At 39.4% G+C, this 18,692-nt stretch overlaps 1 protein-coding gene across 11 annotated transcripts in view; it reads right to left on the minus strand.

Moving 5' to 3' along the window:
- Positions 1 to 18,692, minus strand: part of LOC307024856 (calcium-activated potassium channel subunit alpha-1a-like) — a 78,454-nt gene that overhangs the window by 33,582 nt on the left and 26,180 nt on the right. For 10 of the 11 annotated variants that reach the window (XM_079659307.1, XM_079659301.1, XM_079659302.1 and 7 more), the window contains exons 3-6: positions 12,056 to 12,117; positions 7,588 to 7,681; positions 7,373 to 7,484; positions 1,299 to 1,374 (exon numbers count right to left, since the gene is read on the minus strand). In XM_079659307.1, coding sequence (XP_079515433.1) covers positions 1,299 to 1,374; positions 7,373 to 7,484; positions 7,588 to 7,681; positions 12,056 to 12,117 — 344 coding nt within the window. Of the gene's footprint in view, positions 1 to 1,298; positions 1,375 to 2,528; positions 7,335 to 7,372; positions 7,485 to 7,587; positions 7,682 to 12,055; positions 12,118 to 18,692 lie in introns of those variants that run through there. The other variant, XM_079659300.1, reaches the window with a different exon arrangement.

The raw sequence follows: 18,692 nt of genomic DNA on the forward strand, positions 1-18,692 counted from the left end.
CCACTATTTCAAGTATACTACGTCATCGAGTGGCACAGAATGCTGGGCATTTAGGCCCAATCCCAAACCACGCCCTACACACTACCCCTCCGTTTGTGCGTTCACACGGAGAGTCCGCCACATTAAGGCCCATTCCCAAACCGCCCCCTACACCGAACCACTCCATTTGCGCGTTCACGCGGAGGGTCCACCATATTAAGTGCTGTTCCAAACCAATGAGTATGGAGCGGTGTGGAAGGGGAGTAGGCTATCAAGTCATCGGTGCTGACTTGAGACGGTCTCTACCTGACCGGTCTCAACGCTGTGTGTGTCCGTCAGGAAACACGCTGTTTACAAGTAGTTCCATCAAACATCCACTGATAAACTGCGATGTTAACAACCTCATGATAACCTCATCTTTTTTTAACTTAGGATCATACCTGTGTTTAGTCTAGAAAAAGGTAAATGTGTGCATTTTATTATAAAGTTATGTATACTTACAGATTGTTGCAAAAACTAAGAAGCTTATAAACATCAGGTTTAAAACTAAAAGAGCTTTACAAAAAAGCTTTAACACAATTAAAGATGTTTGGAGTTTTATTTTAGTTATTCATTTAAATGTTTTGTCAAAGAGATGCTGATTTCAAACCGTTGTCACATACAGTTACGGCATTTCCTCTTTCTGCCGGAGAGAGGGGAGTTTGTCCCAAAGCTTGCCGCTGTATTTACTCCCTCCATCTAACAGGAGGGAGCCTCGTTGAGTTGCAAGTGTCACTCCACGGAGTTCACTCCGTCACGGAGGGGTAGTGTGTAGGGGTAGGGTGTAGGGCGTGGTTTGGGATTGGGCCTAAGACAGCATTTAAACAGTCCTTCGGCGCCACTCGATGACGTAGTATACTTGAAATAGTGGCTCTGCAGCAGCTCTACTCGACATTGAGAAACAGCCTGAGTCTTAATGTGGAAGTGACCTCTGTCCTCTCCTACTTTGTATTTTTAAGCATTTTGTTACGCTGTAAGCTTTGCCTGACATCTGTGCAAAAAGCTTTAATTCTGAACAGCGAGGAGACAAACAGAAAGCTATCTCGCTTAAGACTCCGTCATACGAGTATGCGTAATTACTGAGGAGTGAACTTTATATCAATTGACCAAACCTAATGATCATGCACATTTTCAGGCAAAACATTGCAACAGAGTTTAAGTTCCCCCTTAAAAAAAAAAACCTATCCATGCAAACATCCATATCACGTTCCATGCAATATTTAAACATTATAAACAGTTTGCTACAATGGAAGAACTATGAATAATTTAAGTAAACTCACCTTGTCTTTAGTATATTCAAAAACTGTAAGATTTCTGAGAACTGTATCAATCTTAAGGCCCTTAAAAACCTCAAGCCTGTGAGAAAAAAGACCACAAAGCAGTTATCAGAGATGATCAATAACAATTTCAACAACATCCAACGCATTTCGACGGTGGTTTACCACACCATACCTTTCAGAGCTTCATCCATGTTTATCCACTTCATTGAACTCATTTTGATAAAAAGGTCAACTCCGACTAACCAAGCAACACTGAGCCTCACTGTATCATAAAATAAACTTTGTGAAATAGGTAAAAAACAATTCGCTTCACAAACTGACACCGGTATTTCTAATCTAAGGAGCCTCGCAGAGCACCAGCATCTACCTGATAAACTAATTCCTGCTGGGAAAACTCTGATCATGGACGAGATAGAAACCTGGATTAAAGACAGGTGGGCGCTGTCGCAGCAAACTCAATGATTAAACGTGACGTCAAAACCTACATTTGAGGGTATTTATGGGGGGAAAAAAGCTTGTGCCTCTTGCCAAGAGTTCAAGGACGGCTAAACACAAACAACAACAACAGTGACACACCAGCCTGAGCTCCTGTACATGATTACAGGACACTGATTGACTCTATCATACCATCATTTAAGCTATATACTTTAAATCACAACCTTATCATAAGCAGTTTACCACAGTTTGTGAGATTATTAACACATATCACAATCTCCAATTAAAACATACCTCATAAAGTAAAATAACACTTTGTAATCACAGTACAATGCACTTAACTAAATGAAACATAACATAGGAGTTTTAAAGCCAAATGACTCATAGATGTGACTCAAGTTAGAAAAAAGCCACTGCAGTGTCGTCTGGGCTGCATTAACAATTAAAAGCCAACTCAAGCCAAGTGAAATCCATCTCTGCATTCTTCAATCGGGGGGGATACATTTCCCTGCTGGCATTGATTGTGAGTGCAAATGCCAAATGACACAAATCAAAGACGTTACGGGAAAAAATGTAGCCTGAGAAAAGTAAATACATAATCTTTTAGGGAATGACGTGAATCATCGTGTGCCTGGCCAAAGCTCGTTTTTCATTTCAAGTGAGCGTTTGCCAGATGGGGGTCATAATACAGAGCAAATCCTGATCCGGCTCCAGCTGGAGTCCAGAGCCCTCTGGACTCGCCAGCCCTCAGCTTTATGGGAGATTCCCCTCATTCATACGTTCTGCAGGTCTTACCCCAGTAGGAGATTACATGGAAGCATGAACTGAGGCTGTGGCAGATGCCGCCCTCGTCCTCTTTCACGCTGACCTGCCCGTGGGTTGTCCTGACCCTGTAGCCCTTCTGGAAGAGCTCCCCGGTCGATTTCTTTCGCCTTCTTGTGCGAGAAACCGTCTGAGAGTGTGTGCCTCCATCGGGCCCCCTGTACGTTAACATCTTTGTAGGAATCATGTCTGCAAGTTACTATGGGTAGACAATACAAAAAAGAGTCCAAAATCTGCTTCACATCCACATCTTTGCTATTCTGCATTCACGTTGCCAGCTTTCATGAAAAATAATTATATGATCCTCCTCCAAAAAAAGTGAAAAGATACAGGAGCTTTCATGACGTGTCCATCCAACAGGTCTGCGTCAAAGGAGTGTTTATGAAGAAGCCTTTATATTTGTTTTGCCTCATACCTATAGCATCCGAGCTGTGATCAGGCGTGTTCAGCGAGCTTAAAGCAAACCCTTTTCCCATCAGGATATTAGAGTGTAAGCTCCTTTAGGATTCATCCAGGGAAAGGAAGAGGCCAGACAGCGTGTCGGTCCAACAGCTCGCTCCACACTTCCTATAACCCCGCCACTGCTCCCGACAAACCAAATGTCATTCTCTAATCTTGGACAAGAACAGCATGTCTCGCCTGTATAGCAGGAAACAAGTCGATGGGAACGACCACCAAAGCTGTTTATGGAAAAATGACAAGCTTTGGCAATCTTTGTGTTTTTCTATGGATTTAGTGCTTCTTCAATAATCCCTAAATTAATCACAGATGATGTAATAACCACTATTGTAGTCAATTTTACATCTAAATGCGCAGCATGAAAAATGTCACAGCAAAGAGAGGAAACACAACAGCTGATGTAAATCTATATCCTCAAAGTCCATTTCATCCGAAATGTGTAACCAATTTTTTAAGATCGAGTATGTCTCACTGATGTACAAACACAAATGCCCTTAATTAAACTAGTAATTAGAAAGGGGTAACATTTTTTGATTCATATGCAGTTTTTCATAAAGTAAACTGTCTCAGATGTTAACTCTTTAGTTCCCAGGGGCCTCATTTATAACGCCGTCTGTAGGATTCACGTGAGAAGGTTGCTTACGTAGTAGAAATAAAAAAAAATAGGTACAGACATTTTCCGATTCACCAAACATTGCGTACCGACGAGGAAAGTGCATACGGTACTTCCTACGCCGGTTTCCCTTTATAAATCACAATCGACTCGAAATGCGGTGCAGCTTTTGCGGGCTTCACGTAAAGCCCATATTTGCCTATAAATAGTCAAAGAAACGCCCATTCATTCATTCTGACTGACTGCATGGAGAAGATCGCAGGAAATGATGGCAGAACAGCTAAAAAAGACATCTCACACCGTATCAGATTTTGGCTATTTTGGGGAGGTCGAGATAAATCATATTGTTTGGTGGATGCAGTTTGAACCAGAGTAGCAGCATGGTACGAAGCCCCCTAGGGGACATGGAGAAGAACATTTTTTTTATTTAAAAACAAAAAAACAAAAAATCTTTTGCAAGATATCGCTAAAGTATTGCGAGATCTCGCAAAGGTTTTGCGATAAATAAATAAGTGGTCCGAAAATGGTTAATGGCAAAAATAATACACATAGTCTAACCTTCCTCAGGCAACGTGTGTTTGTACCGGGGACAGGAGACACCCCCTTGATGAGAAACTAAGAAATTATCGGGGAATCCCTCCGGAGTGGAGTCATGACGACTGGATCTGAATGATTGTTTTGTATTTGGTGGTTTATGTTCCAGCTGTCGATCAGCAACTCTATATCCATAATCCACCAGTTAAAAGGAAATACAACTAATGTGTTGTGTTATATTAGCTGTACAATTTACCACATATGGTGTTCTTAGTTTCCATACCTCCTGTGTTTTACGACTTACTTATCAAGTAGGCGGCGAACAACATAAAACATGATTAAACATGATAGTAGGCTATACAAAACCATGCTCGTATCTATATCACAACCTATAGAAGTGCAACACGGCGTCAGTTTAGACGTAATTCTTTCCTGCTTACCGCATCATTTATGAGAAAACATTTCATAACAGTAACATATTCGAGATGGTTTTAAATGGGCCTAACATTTCCGTATTTATTTATTTTTCCAAGTTATGATTTTGTGTGCACTGAGGAGTCTCAAACAAGCGTTTGTTTAATCTTTTTAAGATTGGCTTGAATCAATGTTTGAAAATGAATTCTTCATATATGATAAATGAGAGGTAACATTTTATTTATGGTATTATTTCCACATATTTCTCTCCATTCTTCCTTCTGCCAACGGTGTCGCAGTTTCTCGTCTCTCCCGTGTTTGTGCTTAGTGCGTACGCATGGGTTAGAGTTTGCGTTGAGGACCGCACGTTTTCCCGTTATGTTAGTATTTTATAAATCGCAAACATTGCGTAGAAACTGGCATATGCCATTTTTTTTTAGCATATTTCCCTTTATAAATGAGGAACCAGGTCCTACAGTTTAGGGAAACATGTATGCTACTTCGTACTAATTATAGATACAAGAGATACAGTGTTTAAGTAAGGTATAATATGAGCGGCTGGCAGAGCCTAGAGCAGTGATTCCCCACCTGGAGGTCAGGACCCCCAAAAGGTTCACAACATAATCTGATTAGCAGAACGGACATTTTGTTTTTACTACACACAGTTATGTTAATCTTTCAGGCCCTCCATTAATCTGAGCTGTTTCATGTTGTTTTATTTATAACATGCTTTTTAAAATCCCTCTTTAATATGAACTGAGATTTAGTGTTAGTTGAACCCAAAGAGCCTCTTTTTAAGAGTTTTAAACTTCAGCTCAGAGAAAAAGAGTGGGCATGAAGAGATTGATATCTTATCTGGAAGAGTCATCGTTTGTCTCAGAATATTTGCACTTGATTATTTTCACAGTCAGAGATCTGCTTGTATTTGACCCCTGAAGCACGGCCGAATAAACTCTACCGAGTTCAGATTATTATTGCGCATGAAGCAAATGCATGTTGTTTCGCCATCTTCTATGCAACGTCAACAATGTGCGTACTGCTCTCACCCTACCCCATGCTAGCAGGAGAGAATATTAGCACATACGACACGTGTGTCGACATGTTCAGACAGCAGGATTGGCCGACTGGCAGAGCGCCCGGTGAAATGTGGAGTTTGATCAGAAGAGGGAGTCGGACAGCTGCGAACAGATGCTGCTGAGCTGGGCATGACCTCGTCACTTGTTCGACCTCAGTTCAACTAAACAGTAAATAAATCACTAATCCTGCACGACCTACCGCTCCCTGACTATTGACCGAGATTATTTCCGACAATAATTTTTTTCCTGTTCTAAAAACAACCGGAAATGTCCGTTTATTCTTTCTGCTTCATCCTAACTTCAATAACAAAAATGTGTTCGAATCAATAAAATATAATACTGTTTTGGACACAATACAAAAGAAAGTATTGGGTAAGTGGTGCATGTTGTTTTGTGCAGTCTGCATGAAGTGAAAATAAGAGAACTGTGCAGGCTGCATGGATCCCAGAGCCAATATGCATGAGAATTATATTAAAAAAAAAGAAATCGGAACAAAAAAGCACACATGTTAAAATGTTGCATGTACATTGTCCATAGGAAAACACAGAGATTGACCTAATGACAAAACTGAATGCAGCGATGAGGAGATTAAATCAATAAAAAATAAAAACATCAAGTATCCATTAACTTGAAAGTAAGCACCTTTTGCTACAGAAAGCAATATAACGGCCAGGAACAATGTATAGTAACTATCATTGTAATTCAACCGACAATGACATGGCCGATCTTCACTGCTGCCAAAATCAAGACAATACTGTTATACTCTCCTATGTCCACTAGATGGCACCAGGTACCAGCACTAGCTAGTTCTACTTTGATTGTTTTCACACCATAAATCACAGTACATCAGCCTAGGGGAAACACTCCGACACGTTATGCAACTGTACCTATCAAGCTGTCCTATTGACTCTAAAGCAGAGGGTGTTCATTGCTGGTGTTAGCAACACGGCAGGCTTGTACCTCGGCTGACAGGAGAAGAAAACGCAGCTATAAAAACCTGTAATGCAGCAAAAAAAAGCTCCCCCTTAATCCTGTAATTCCTCACAGACCTTTCTGAGTGATGAGTTTCACACATTTAGGAGATTCGCTTCTATTTAAGCCCTCTACAAAGCCTATTACCATTTTTATCCATTGGGGTATTTCAATCAATCATAGCTTGAATTCATCCGAGTGTTAGTGCAGGTGTGCTGGAGAGGTGAAGGGCATGTGAACAAAACCTGTGGAACAAAGGCCACTGCCTACAACACATGACCAAAGACATGGAAGGGATTACATCTCCATTTAAATCAACTTGCATAAGTGAACATTAAAAGGGCACACCAGATGACAGTCATATCATATTTGATAGTGTTGTCATGCGTTCAAGCATTAGTTTGACGAGTAAAGCAAATAATGCTTCTTAATCGCCATGCTTTATAGTTTACATGCTGGAGAAACATTTTTTCATTTATAGTAATATTGAGGATTGTTTGGACTGTGTCATGCAACGTCCAAAAAAAGTTACATCTGTGACAGAATTATCAAACTTATGTGGCTGATATTGCAGCTGTGCCGTGAAATACTTGGTGGTTCTCTTTTTGCAGCTTTAGTGGTGTGCTGAGATTATCTGGTGCGTTCACTGGCAGCTGTTAGACCCGTTGTATCCACCAGGAGGCAGCACAGCCTCCCTGGAAATAAAAAGCCCAGAGATCCACTGTATGCCTGTTTATCAGCATCCTTACCCAGCCAGCTCCTGTTCAGATACACCGACACAAACACCGGAGGAACTGTGAAGAAGTCCACCACCGAGTTCACCTCCAACCAGAACCACAGCTTGTCGTTGGCAGCAATGAACTGAGGGAGATAGAGGGTTACAGGTAAGATTCACACAATACACTGACAAGAGTAAATAAAGATGGGAACAATTTTGAATGTTCGCAACTTTAGATTTATTTACCCGGAGGCCGAAGTACAGCAAGAAGAACACGTTGAACGCCATGTCGATCTGCAGCGTGAAGTCTTTGTAGAAGTTCTGACACGACTCGATAGGACTAAAACACAGAGAGAGAAACACAATGTATATTCATATTTTACACATAGTGGTGGAGACGTGAGGAAAGGGGTGATAAAATCCATATATTTATTCAAAAATAAAGCATAAAAGATGCATTCTTCACTTGCTCTTTTCCAAAGAAGAGGAACTGAATTATTGAAAAAAGTGCAATAGTTGGTATTTTTCCAATGTTTTTTCTGCAGAGAAAGAACATGCATTTATTGTCACTCAAGCAAAATCTTGTAGGGACGCCTGATTAACCCTTAAATAACTGCAACAGAATCTGTCATATTCCAGGTGCTATATCACAATGAAAATGATGCCATTGTTCGATCTCTTAGATAACATTTAAAGAAGAAATGAAATCAAACATGATGGATATGCAGAGCAAAAGCAGTAGTTTAAGGGTTAAATGCATGCAGGGTTCATGTCTTCTTTTATGAATCAAGCAGCCATAGCAAATGCTAGCAATGCAGTGAAGTCTCACCCTCAGAAAGCTTGTATCTGGCACAAAGAATTCAAATAAAGAGAAATAATTAACCAAGTAAATGTGACTGTAAAAGGTTAGTAGGTGGATACAAATGATGACCTGGAAGATAAAATAGTTTTTTTCCAAAATATTATTTACAACTAAATGCAAAAAACAAGGGGAGACAGTTAAGGGGAACATATATTTGATTAATATTGAATTATTAATCATTTATATGAATAGTTGAGTTAGAATGAAGACTTTTACGATGGACTGGTTTATCGTGAGTTGATCAATTAGTGGCCAGTAAATGAATGTGAATCAATTCTGCTAGTTGATTAAATGTTTCAGTTGTTTATCAAATCAGAACATTAAATTGTGCCGTCTTCTGAATTGTGAAAATCTACTCTTGTTTTTAGGTTATTTGGTAAATAATGATTAACAGCATAGGAAAGCATAAAAAACATACAGTAAATCAGGAATACATTGTGATTTTTTCGTATTTATATGTGTGAATTATAGGATATCAAGTCATCAGTCCTCTAAATAATTATACAAATTAATCTGAGAGGGGAAAGTGACTCTTTGGTTAAGTCTTTAATATTCATGGACATATCCAACCCCTAATGATGGGCAACACATATATATATATTGCTTTGTTAAACTTGTTTGGTAACTTACGTAACGTAACGTTTTTATTATTTATTCAAATGAAGGTTTGAAATCAGATCCGTCTCATAAATTCAGTTTATTTCATACTTCTGCAAATCTGTAAACTCTCACTCACCAGCTCCACTAACACACACCACATTACTCAACATCCACCCAGTGCTGTTTAATACGGTTCGGATTAAAGCAAATAGCTTTTGTTATGTAAAATAATCTAATAAATTCAGTTTGATAAAACTCTGTCGTGTTAGAGTTGGAATGAGGTAACATAAAAAAAAACTCTGGGATTATTCTGAACCGATCTGATGCACTGTACTGACATTCAGGTCAGTGATGTGATGAGGGAGACTCAAACCATCCTCTCATCTCGTCCGGAGGCTATTCCGGGAAGTATTTATAAAAATCCTTTGTATTTAGCCAACACAAGACAATTTAAGATCTTTGTCATTGTATCTTAAAAGCAAAACAATCCACATCAACACGATGCACATCATGTAACTGATGATGTAGAGAAAACTCAATGTTTTTACTGTACTCTAATAAATATTAGGCAACTATACCTCTTCCAGTAGCATCTTAACATCTCTTTAGGAAGCTTGCTATGATTTTTCCAACATTTATTAAACCCAGGAGGAACATTTGACTTAACTGTTACAATCAATTCAGGGTTAGGTTATATGGCTAACATTTTTTATACTGATATAGATAATAAACAAATAATAATATTGAAATATATTCAGCTATACAGTACACTGTTTTTTTTTTTATTGTGATGTAAGACAAAATCGTCTTCTTAAAAAGATTTACTCTGTTTTTTTTTGTATGTGCTTGTTGTTATTAGTATTTTAGACATTGTAATTGTGTGTATCAGGATTTTCTCGCATATATAATTTAATTAACGCTTCAGTTGAAAAAGTATTAATTATATTATTAAATCTTGCCTCTTAATTTTAATTGTCTTGTGCATGGATAATTACTCTGGAAAATAACCGGTCTTCTTTAAAGCACCTCCAGGTCCCTATAGGTTGGATGGTTCTGCCCTCATTCACTGTAATGACAAGTCAGCCCGCCAAATCTCTGCCATAGCAGGGTGACAGACCATATAGTAGGCCAACCTGACTGCTAAATAATTGAGTTCCAGTAGACCTGGTTTGGAAAAAAACTAAGCCTGTTATGGATCAGAGACCCTCCCTGCTCAAAGTCCCTCTCTTCTTCATTCAATAAAGACTCAGATCAAACCGGACGAGGAGACCTTCATGTTGGCTGATGGCACCGCACGTGATTTACAACCTTGATGGTCAAGAAAAGCTGAATCCACTGAAAGTGAAAGATCACCCGGACCAGGTTTTGTTTTAAATATGTTTAACTGTAATTCTCTTTTTCTCCATGAGGCATAATAAACCCCGGCCCTACGATGAATAATAACATGTTTGATGACAATACATCTGTTATAAGAGAACTACAAGATATAAATACAAATTGCCAGGCTGTAGGTTTGTAAGCTTAATGCGTTTTTGTTTTGTTGCCCGCCAGTGGATAAAGAAGTCAATGAATGAAAATGAAGCAAGAAAATATATCCTTAAGAAGAGTCTGACTAAGATTTCAACACCACTTTTAAACACTCAGATTGCTCAGTATCACTGCTGAGTTTGACACCCAGCTCTGCTTTAACATTGATGAAACAACAAAGGACAGTGTGTCCTACAAATCAAACGAGACTACGTGGAAGCACAGGTTGAAAAGTTAGACACAGTTACAGCTTCATTCTCTCTGTGCTGCCTGTAGCTCTAACTGTACTGAAACTTAGAGGGTCTTGCTTTGTTGACGTCTCTCTGTGTCACTTGCAGCCAGGTTGTCCCGCCCATCATACGACGCCCACAGCAGCCCGCAGGACTAACTACAGGAAAGGCTGTATCTGTTACAGGGTGCTGCCACTTACAAGCATGGGAGAAAGCAGCTAACTGGCAGCTCTTTCTTTAAGTTCACGGCTTGTTGGGTTGACAGGTTGATCAGAATAATAGAAAGCCCTGGACGAGACTGAATTGAACTGAGACAAAGAGCCTGGTGTATGAATATGAATATAAGTAATCGAACAGGTGCTGCTGCATCATACCTCATTGTGTATTTAACAAAGCCCTTACTTATGCGTGAGAGGTTAAAGACAGAGGTCGTAGGTCACCCTTCATCAGGTGAAAAGGGTATCGGAAGCTGCTACAAGCCTGGTGAGAAGAGGAGGCCACAGATGGCTTTGGTGAGGATGCAACTCTACTTGGTCCAGTTAATGAAATGAGAGCATGCTCAAAAGCCAAATCAGAGAAGCCAAGCCCTTAGCTGTAAGCAGTCTTATGAAATAACAACAACATGCCGCCAGGACATGAGCCATTTTACAAAGTTTACAGCCTTTTACTCTTAACATTACTCCCAGCGGTGACTCCCTTTGGCTTGATAACAGATTTTATCCTGTGTATTTAGCTCTACTTGTTAATGACACTTCCTGTTCAAACACCAGCAGGCTGCAGTTACAGTACACTAATGGGGTCCTCCACTTCCTCCAGTTCGATGAGCGACGGTGATTGGTTTTGAACAGGAACTTGGGTCTTTCCTGCCTGTTTGATAGTCTGATCCTTTTGTACAGAGATTAAGCAAATTTCATCAGTGAGCTCTGGCTGTTTGTCAGCAGAGACCTTCAGTAAGCTCAGAGCAGTTAACCTGGAAGGGGATTGGATAAAAACAGCCAGCAAGAACATGCTCTGAAATACCATATACAGAGCACAAAGCACTCAGTATAATTAGGGAGGAGCTACAGTATATGCACTATATGAGGATTTATGAGAGTGGAGCAAACAGTTAATGACTCGGCCCTCTGAGGGTATTCTAAATCATAAATGTCTGAAACTCATACAATTTCACCTTAAACCAATCTAATCATTCTAACTGAAGCATCATCAATTTAATAGCGGGATTTCAGAAGACCGTAACAGAGAGCTTTGGGAATGAATACTACATCCTGAAAATGTGTTAGCATTTTTGCACTTCCTGTTCCCTCGCCTCAAAGTCGACGGCCTTTTTGTTTAATACTTAAGGACTGGAAGACTTAATGACTCAAGACCACTTCCCAGTTTCTTGATTTCTCAAATATTCGGCGGTGGAGCAGGTTAAACAGGGTCAATTGTGTCCTATAAGCTAAAGTAGCAGCATAATTAAGCACAATGATTAAAGGGAGAAAATACTCACTCAGAAGAATCAATGAAGTATATAACAAGGGCCCCAATGCTGAGAGCAAAGACGAGCACCACCTGGAAAAAAGAAAATAGGAGCATTTTACTCAGTTGTTAGAACACGACTCAATCTAGTTCAGAAAAAGACAGTAGATGTTATTTCTTCGGATGCTTGGCACTCTAGTACAGGAAAGGGCAAAAGGAGGGCACCAGATTTATGCTTCAAACGCTTTCGGCTGGAAACATAAATGTATTCTAATATTAAAAGTGATGTGTAAAGGGTGGAGGAGTTTGCAACAACAAAATGCAAAATACATATTCAGGTATTGATGATAAAGGCTATATTTCAAAAATAAATACAAAAATCTGGGAGAAATGCAAATAAATAATGGCAATGAAAGTTAAGTAAGAACTCAAAAAGCGTTAAAAGAAGCACAGAATATGACAAATCAAAATGTATTTCAACACATTATTATTTGATAATACCCAGTAGACCATTCATCTGTTAGCCAAATCTTTTTTTCTTTGTTTTATTTTAAGCAAAACTAAATTATATTACGTGCATTTTTCCCTTTAACCAGACATAATGATGATTCACTAATTACAAATTCATCAAGAGATGAAAATTATCTTTATTTGCAGATTTAGATCTTTTTAAATTAGAAAAATGTCTTTCAAGGTAATCAGCAAATATGTAATGCCTATAACTGAGCATCGACAGACGTAAATATGTCTTCTCAGGCACTCATTATTGTGTTATATAAATCAAATTAAAAAGAGTCACAGTTTGGAGCAACAGTGTCACAAACAGACTCATCAGTACTGTATATATGACAGTGTAAATAAATACACAAGAGCTCAGCTCATCATGTAAATAGGCAGTGGAAGAGTGGGCGAGGTGACAGAAATGGCTTCAGCTTTCACAGACACAAACAAGGAAGGATCCGCTGAGCCTTGAGCTTCTAGCAGCCACGGTGGAGCAGCATGAGAATCAAACAGGGGCATCACTTTGACTCAATCACCCTGCCTTTACAAGAGGACATGCTGTTGAATAAAATGAAGCCTGGAGTGTGTGGAGACGTTCAAAAAGGAAGTTACATTTAATAAAATCATTGCAAAAACAAATATGAGATCCATGGGTGTTAATCAGGTGAGAGCTCTGAGACTGGTAGAGGGAAAACTTGAGAGAATACAAAAACAAATCAGACCACAACTTAAATACAAATAGAAAAACTTGGAAAATTCCGTATATATTGATTTCTAGGAGGAAAACAGAGCTTGTGGTTACAATCAATGTTACCTGTAGGAAAACAACCTGTGGTCTCCCCTGATGCAACGCTGCTGTCACTCAGCGTCACAGTTAAATTCACAAGTGAATGCTGTCATGTTGTGTTTGTCAAGCGGAGAAGAAAGTGGAAGATTATCAAAGCTGGAGGGGCAGGGGACAAAATCCCTGTTACCTAACTGGAGCATACTTATTAGAAAGTAGGCTACACGTAACTAAACCATTGCCATTTGGGTTCAAAAAAACACGCCGGTTTTAAGTCTTTAAAAAAAATGGAGTTAATTATACATAAATAATGATTTGAAGTCAAAAAAGGAAGCAGCTCATTAATACTGATGCAGAATAAGTGTCCTAATTTTCCCTTGTAAACGTCAGTGCTAATGCGGGACCCAGAAATACGCTGACTCGCACAGAAAGGTTTCTTCCAGACAGCAGAACCAATGTTTTTCATCCTGAAATACACTACAGGGTTATCTGCGACCCTACCTGGCTTTCATCTATTTAGAAATGACACAAAGGCCATCCTGAACAAGAAACCGATGGGCATCCATAATGAATGAGCTCAGCCTAATTCATTTCCATGATGTGAAATTGTATTGTCAACCTGCAACCACTGATGGCTCCGTAATGACAAAAAGCACCCGCATGCATTTTTAATCGACCCTTCCTCTTTGAAAGCCAGGAAATCTCTTTATGCCTCTGACCAGCCCAGTTTAGAAACTTGAAACAATGTTGGTGCAACCCTAGAAATGCTAATGTCGCTGGCAGAAAAAGATTCAGTAAATAAGACACATGGGGCTGGAACAAAGGGGGGGCAATCATGACTGGGTTTGTCAGGGACAGCCGGTGCCAGGATTCATCATTCATCTCATTCAGCGGATAATGAGGCATCACATCTGTATCTTGAGCCACCCTCAGCCATTTACTAGCAGATGGCTGCAGCTGCTCGGACTCAGAGAGGAACAACGACAGCACATGCCTTCTGCATGACGACCATGAGAGCTGCCCAGACACACTCCAATTTGCATCTTCCTTCTCTTAACTAACTAAATCTTATGCTCTTCACTTCATACTGTCGCCAATTAAAATATAGGAGAGAAAGGTAGTGGTAAGAATACTTTTCTGTCAAAAGACCAGGAAAGAAACTTTATAGAAACCACTGTGGAATAAAAGATCGTTTTTTTATCAAATATCAAAAAAAGTCACAAGTAACTTGAGAAAATTCCAAGTCAAGTGTCAAATGATATGTAAAATAATTAGAGACAAGTCATTCAAAACAAGTCCATGTCACGTATCAAATATTCTGATGGTGGTTCAAGACAAATCTTACAAACATGGGGACTGAAATTGGGCATAGTCTTCAATAATAATCCAGCTGCATTTGAACATGTTTCATTAAAAACTGTTGATCAAATCATTTATCAAATTGATATTCAAGTTGAATGCTTTTCTTTTACTAATGCAGGGGAGTGGGAGTGGGAGCGGTATGTTGTGCAGATCATAAAGTACTTTCAAACTAATTGGTGATTCTCCTACAAACAAAAATGAAAAGAATTTTCAAGGTCAACTTTCATAACAGATTATAATCCACCAATTTTTTTGTCGATGATACTCAGTATGTTGTCACAGCCCTGCAGAGTGCACCTTCAGATCTCAAGCATTCAGAAGTCAACCTACAAAACAACGGAAAACCCACTCATGCTCCTCCACTCTTCCCGAAGTATGACTCAACATCAACAAGCATGAATAGCCTGCCAAAGAAAGTCAGCTCCCACAGTAAGAGATATTTTACTGTAGGGAGCTAACTCCAGTGTTCTGCCACCCTCTCTGATAATTCAGAGTAAAATGACACTCCTGGCATCGAGGCAAATTACGTATTTTTGCAAAGGCAACCAAGGCTGCCTTTAGTTTTATCTGTGTTAGGAGCATTGAATAATATTCATCTACCGCAGTGGTCCAGTAAAAAAAATCATATTTGATGAGGGCTCATTGAGATTCAGTTGTGTTAGAAACATGTTTTACAAATTCTTCAGTGATTGGATGTGTTACTACGTGAGCTGCAGTACCTAAAAACAGGATTTAGAAGAACCAGGGGTCAGTTTTTTCCATATTTTCTGAAAGCCTGCAGTCACTGCGGGATCAAAGCTCTATTGGTGGGATGCCAGAGATTTGTGTTTGCGGTTAACAGCCCGTCTTTGTGTCGGTCAACCCTCCGTTTCCACACAGGTCACATCCAGTTCATGGAGCTCTCCCTTTAATTGTGTGAGACTTAAGTGTTCATAGGAGTGTAAGTCCCTGACCCGGTGTTCCTCATGGGTGTGTGTTTGGCCCCCAGCAGCTTCCCAGGCACACAGTGCTGCCTTTCTAAATAAAATGACCTGAGGAATATCCTGGTGAATTCCAGGCAGTCCATCTGTCTGTCTGTCCTCAAATGCCACATTGATCAACAAGGCATGGTTTACATATAGACACTCACAAAAATGCAGAACGGCACAATAGAGGGGAAGAAAAAAATCAATGTGCCATCCTCAGGTTTAATAGCTCAATTACAGACTGTGGAAGAATCGAAGCATAAATGGACATCTATTCTTCTTTTTCAGATTTATTTTTCAGAACTTGAAACGTTTTTAGGAACAGATCAGGGTTCTCAATTTTAATCAATTGAGAGTTTCAGGTCATACTAGTGAACTTCTTTACAGAAAGCATGTATGAAAAATGACACAGCAGCCCTTTGTACCTTCATAGGACTCACTCAGCAATTGAATTATTCAATTGTTGGATTGGCAGTGACTCGTACTGCAAGAAGCAAATCAAAAACTCATTAACTTTAACACACAATCATTACAAAATATAAATATATTGTGAGATTTAGAACATCTGTAAGAGCGGATAGGCCTTGAGGAGTAGGGGACACCTTGGTCTTAAAGTCTGGCAGCAAATTTGCATTTTTTTTACGACACAAGCCATAACCGTGATGGACTGCAGCCCTGATAAACTCAGACTCTGAATGAACATTTGATACATTTACCGCTGACATCCTGCTCCGCTGCAGCTGACAGGACATCTGTGACCTGTGATGCAACTTTGGCTCTCTGATCTCAAGCTATTGTTTGTTCTGGAGGATGGATGATGAACTCATTGTGACCTTCTGATGCCATAAGGTTCCCAACTGTCTATTTGGAGCACTTGAGTACATGCAGAGCTTTTGTCAAGCCTGAAGGGCTGCACAATTACGGCTAAAAAAAGAGCCCTGATTATATTGCTCGATTTGATGTTGATGAATGTCAATCAGATGATTGTTAAATCTAATCAGCAAAGAGACAAATAATCCCAATGGCCCTTTTTGAATATAAACCTTGTGGCATGTCATTTGGCAGCACAATCTTAAAACTATACACATATCAAGAGGTGTGTTACTTGTCTTTAAACTGATTTCTGAAGGTAGAACCTCAGCCCTGCCAAATGTCAAATATACATGCAAATATAAGCCCTACCTGTTAATGATATGGTAAAAAAAACACAGATTGGTCCTTTAAGACACAACTGCATACCCTTTGAGCTCAGACCTGATTTCACTGGCCGACTCTGCATGTGTCCCATGCTTTTGGCAACATGCATACATTGGACGGGTCTCCAGGCGCCTGGGTCCCTCCTCAAGCATCATCTTCATCCGCCTGAACAAGAAATTATGATTAAATGTTGAAAATCACAGCTGATCTGTTCCGTGTCACTCGGGTGTGTTTCACAAGGTCAGAGGAAGCAAAGACAAACAGACATTCACAGTTTAAAGGTCATAATCAGATCATTTAAACAAGCGATGACGACACACCTGCTGTAAAAAGAGATTGGGATCAGACTCAAGTGGAGAGCCTTTTTAGGATTTCATTGTGAACGCCAATATAATGTGTGCTGGAAATTAATTAAATTTGTAGATTGTATTTTATTTGTGACATGCAACTTTGATCGAAACGTATACTGTAGGCTATTAGTTAAAGGAGGAAGGAGTACTGTTTTGGAATAGATGAATGCTTAAGATCAAAATGAAACAAAGTATCTTTGGCATAATTCGTCACATTACTCATCTTCAGATAAGATAATAATCAGAATGCATAATAGCCGCAGTCACTGACGACAGCAGCAGAAGGTTGATACATATTATATAATCCCTAGACGTGTGTGTGGTAAGAAGGTAGCTCATCATTCTCATAATGCACAAGCTGTTTTATCAATCTAATGATTCACTTCTGAGCAAAGCTGAAGGACACTGAGCTGCACAAGTTCAATGTTTAGCAAGCTGCAGGATCAGTGACCCTGCCAGAGATATGTCTTCATCCCTGGGTTTATCAAACACATTACACTGATCAGCTGAGTGACCAAGAGAGAAGAGACCATGTTGAATGGCAGGGTTGTTGTCTCATAACTGGAAGTGGATAGAGAGCACATAAAACCTCCATTGAGCCTACAAAATAGACATTAAATTGTTTTTTTATGTTCTTAACTTTAATTTTTACATTACATTACATGTTACTTGTTAAACAGTTTTATCCAAAGCGACTCATATACTCAATACTGTGGACAATCACCACAGGAGCAATTTGGGGTGAAGTGTCTTGCCCAGGGAACCTGTGCTCCCCCAACACCAACGCACAACCCACTGCACCACACACCTCCCATTTTTAGCACCAAGTACCATCTTTAATGCCAAGCATGCTTAATGTCTTTTATTTCTTGATTTTATGTCGTTACTAGCCGTGTTGGGCAGTTTCTAATCATCATTTTGGCAGCGTTCATAAGACAAATAAAAGAAGATAGTTTTAAGCAAGAACACATTTATGTCCATAAAACCCACATGCTGCCAGAGGAACGTTAATATTAGAAATAGAAAAATCACACTGATGTGGGTACTGCTGGATGTCTTTCCTTCCTGGAACAAACCACAGAGAAACCACAATGAATCTCTCCTGCGATATAACCAAACAGTCTGAAATAACTCAAATTGTAACTTTACACCCCCTGAAATTCTTCTTCTCACCTTTCTGCCCTCAAGTGTCCTCCAGTGTCGTTTTCACTTCTAACCATCAGAGATGATGAGTGGGGTCAATGAATATATGTTAGCCTTATGTTACTCTTAAACTAATTAAAAGTAGAATAAGGAAAAAGAGAAAGATGGGCCGTTTACAAGAATAAATATTATAAATCATCTAACTGTTATGGCAAATCATATAAAAGCAAGTATATCCCTTTTAGTTTGACAGTTACGGCTGGGTTTCTACTGGCCAACTGTTGCTTGGAAAAATAAATTAATAAAATAATGATGACTGTGATATCTTTCAGGGGTTGTAAAATCCTCCCTCATTGTATAATAAAC

The sequence above is a fragment of the Notothenia rossii genome (assembly GCF_949606895.1).
Source record: "Notothenia rossii genome assembly, chromosome: 11".
NCBI classification, from domain to species: Eukaryota; Metazoa; Chordata; class Actinopteri; order Perciformes; family Nototheniidae; genus Notothenia; species Notothenia rossii.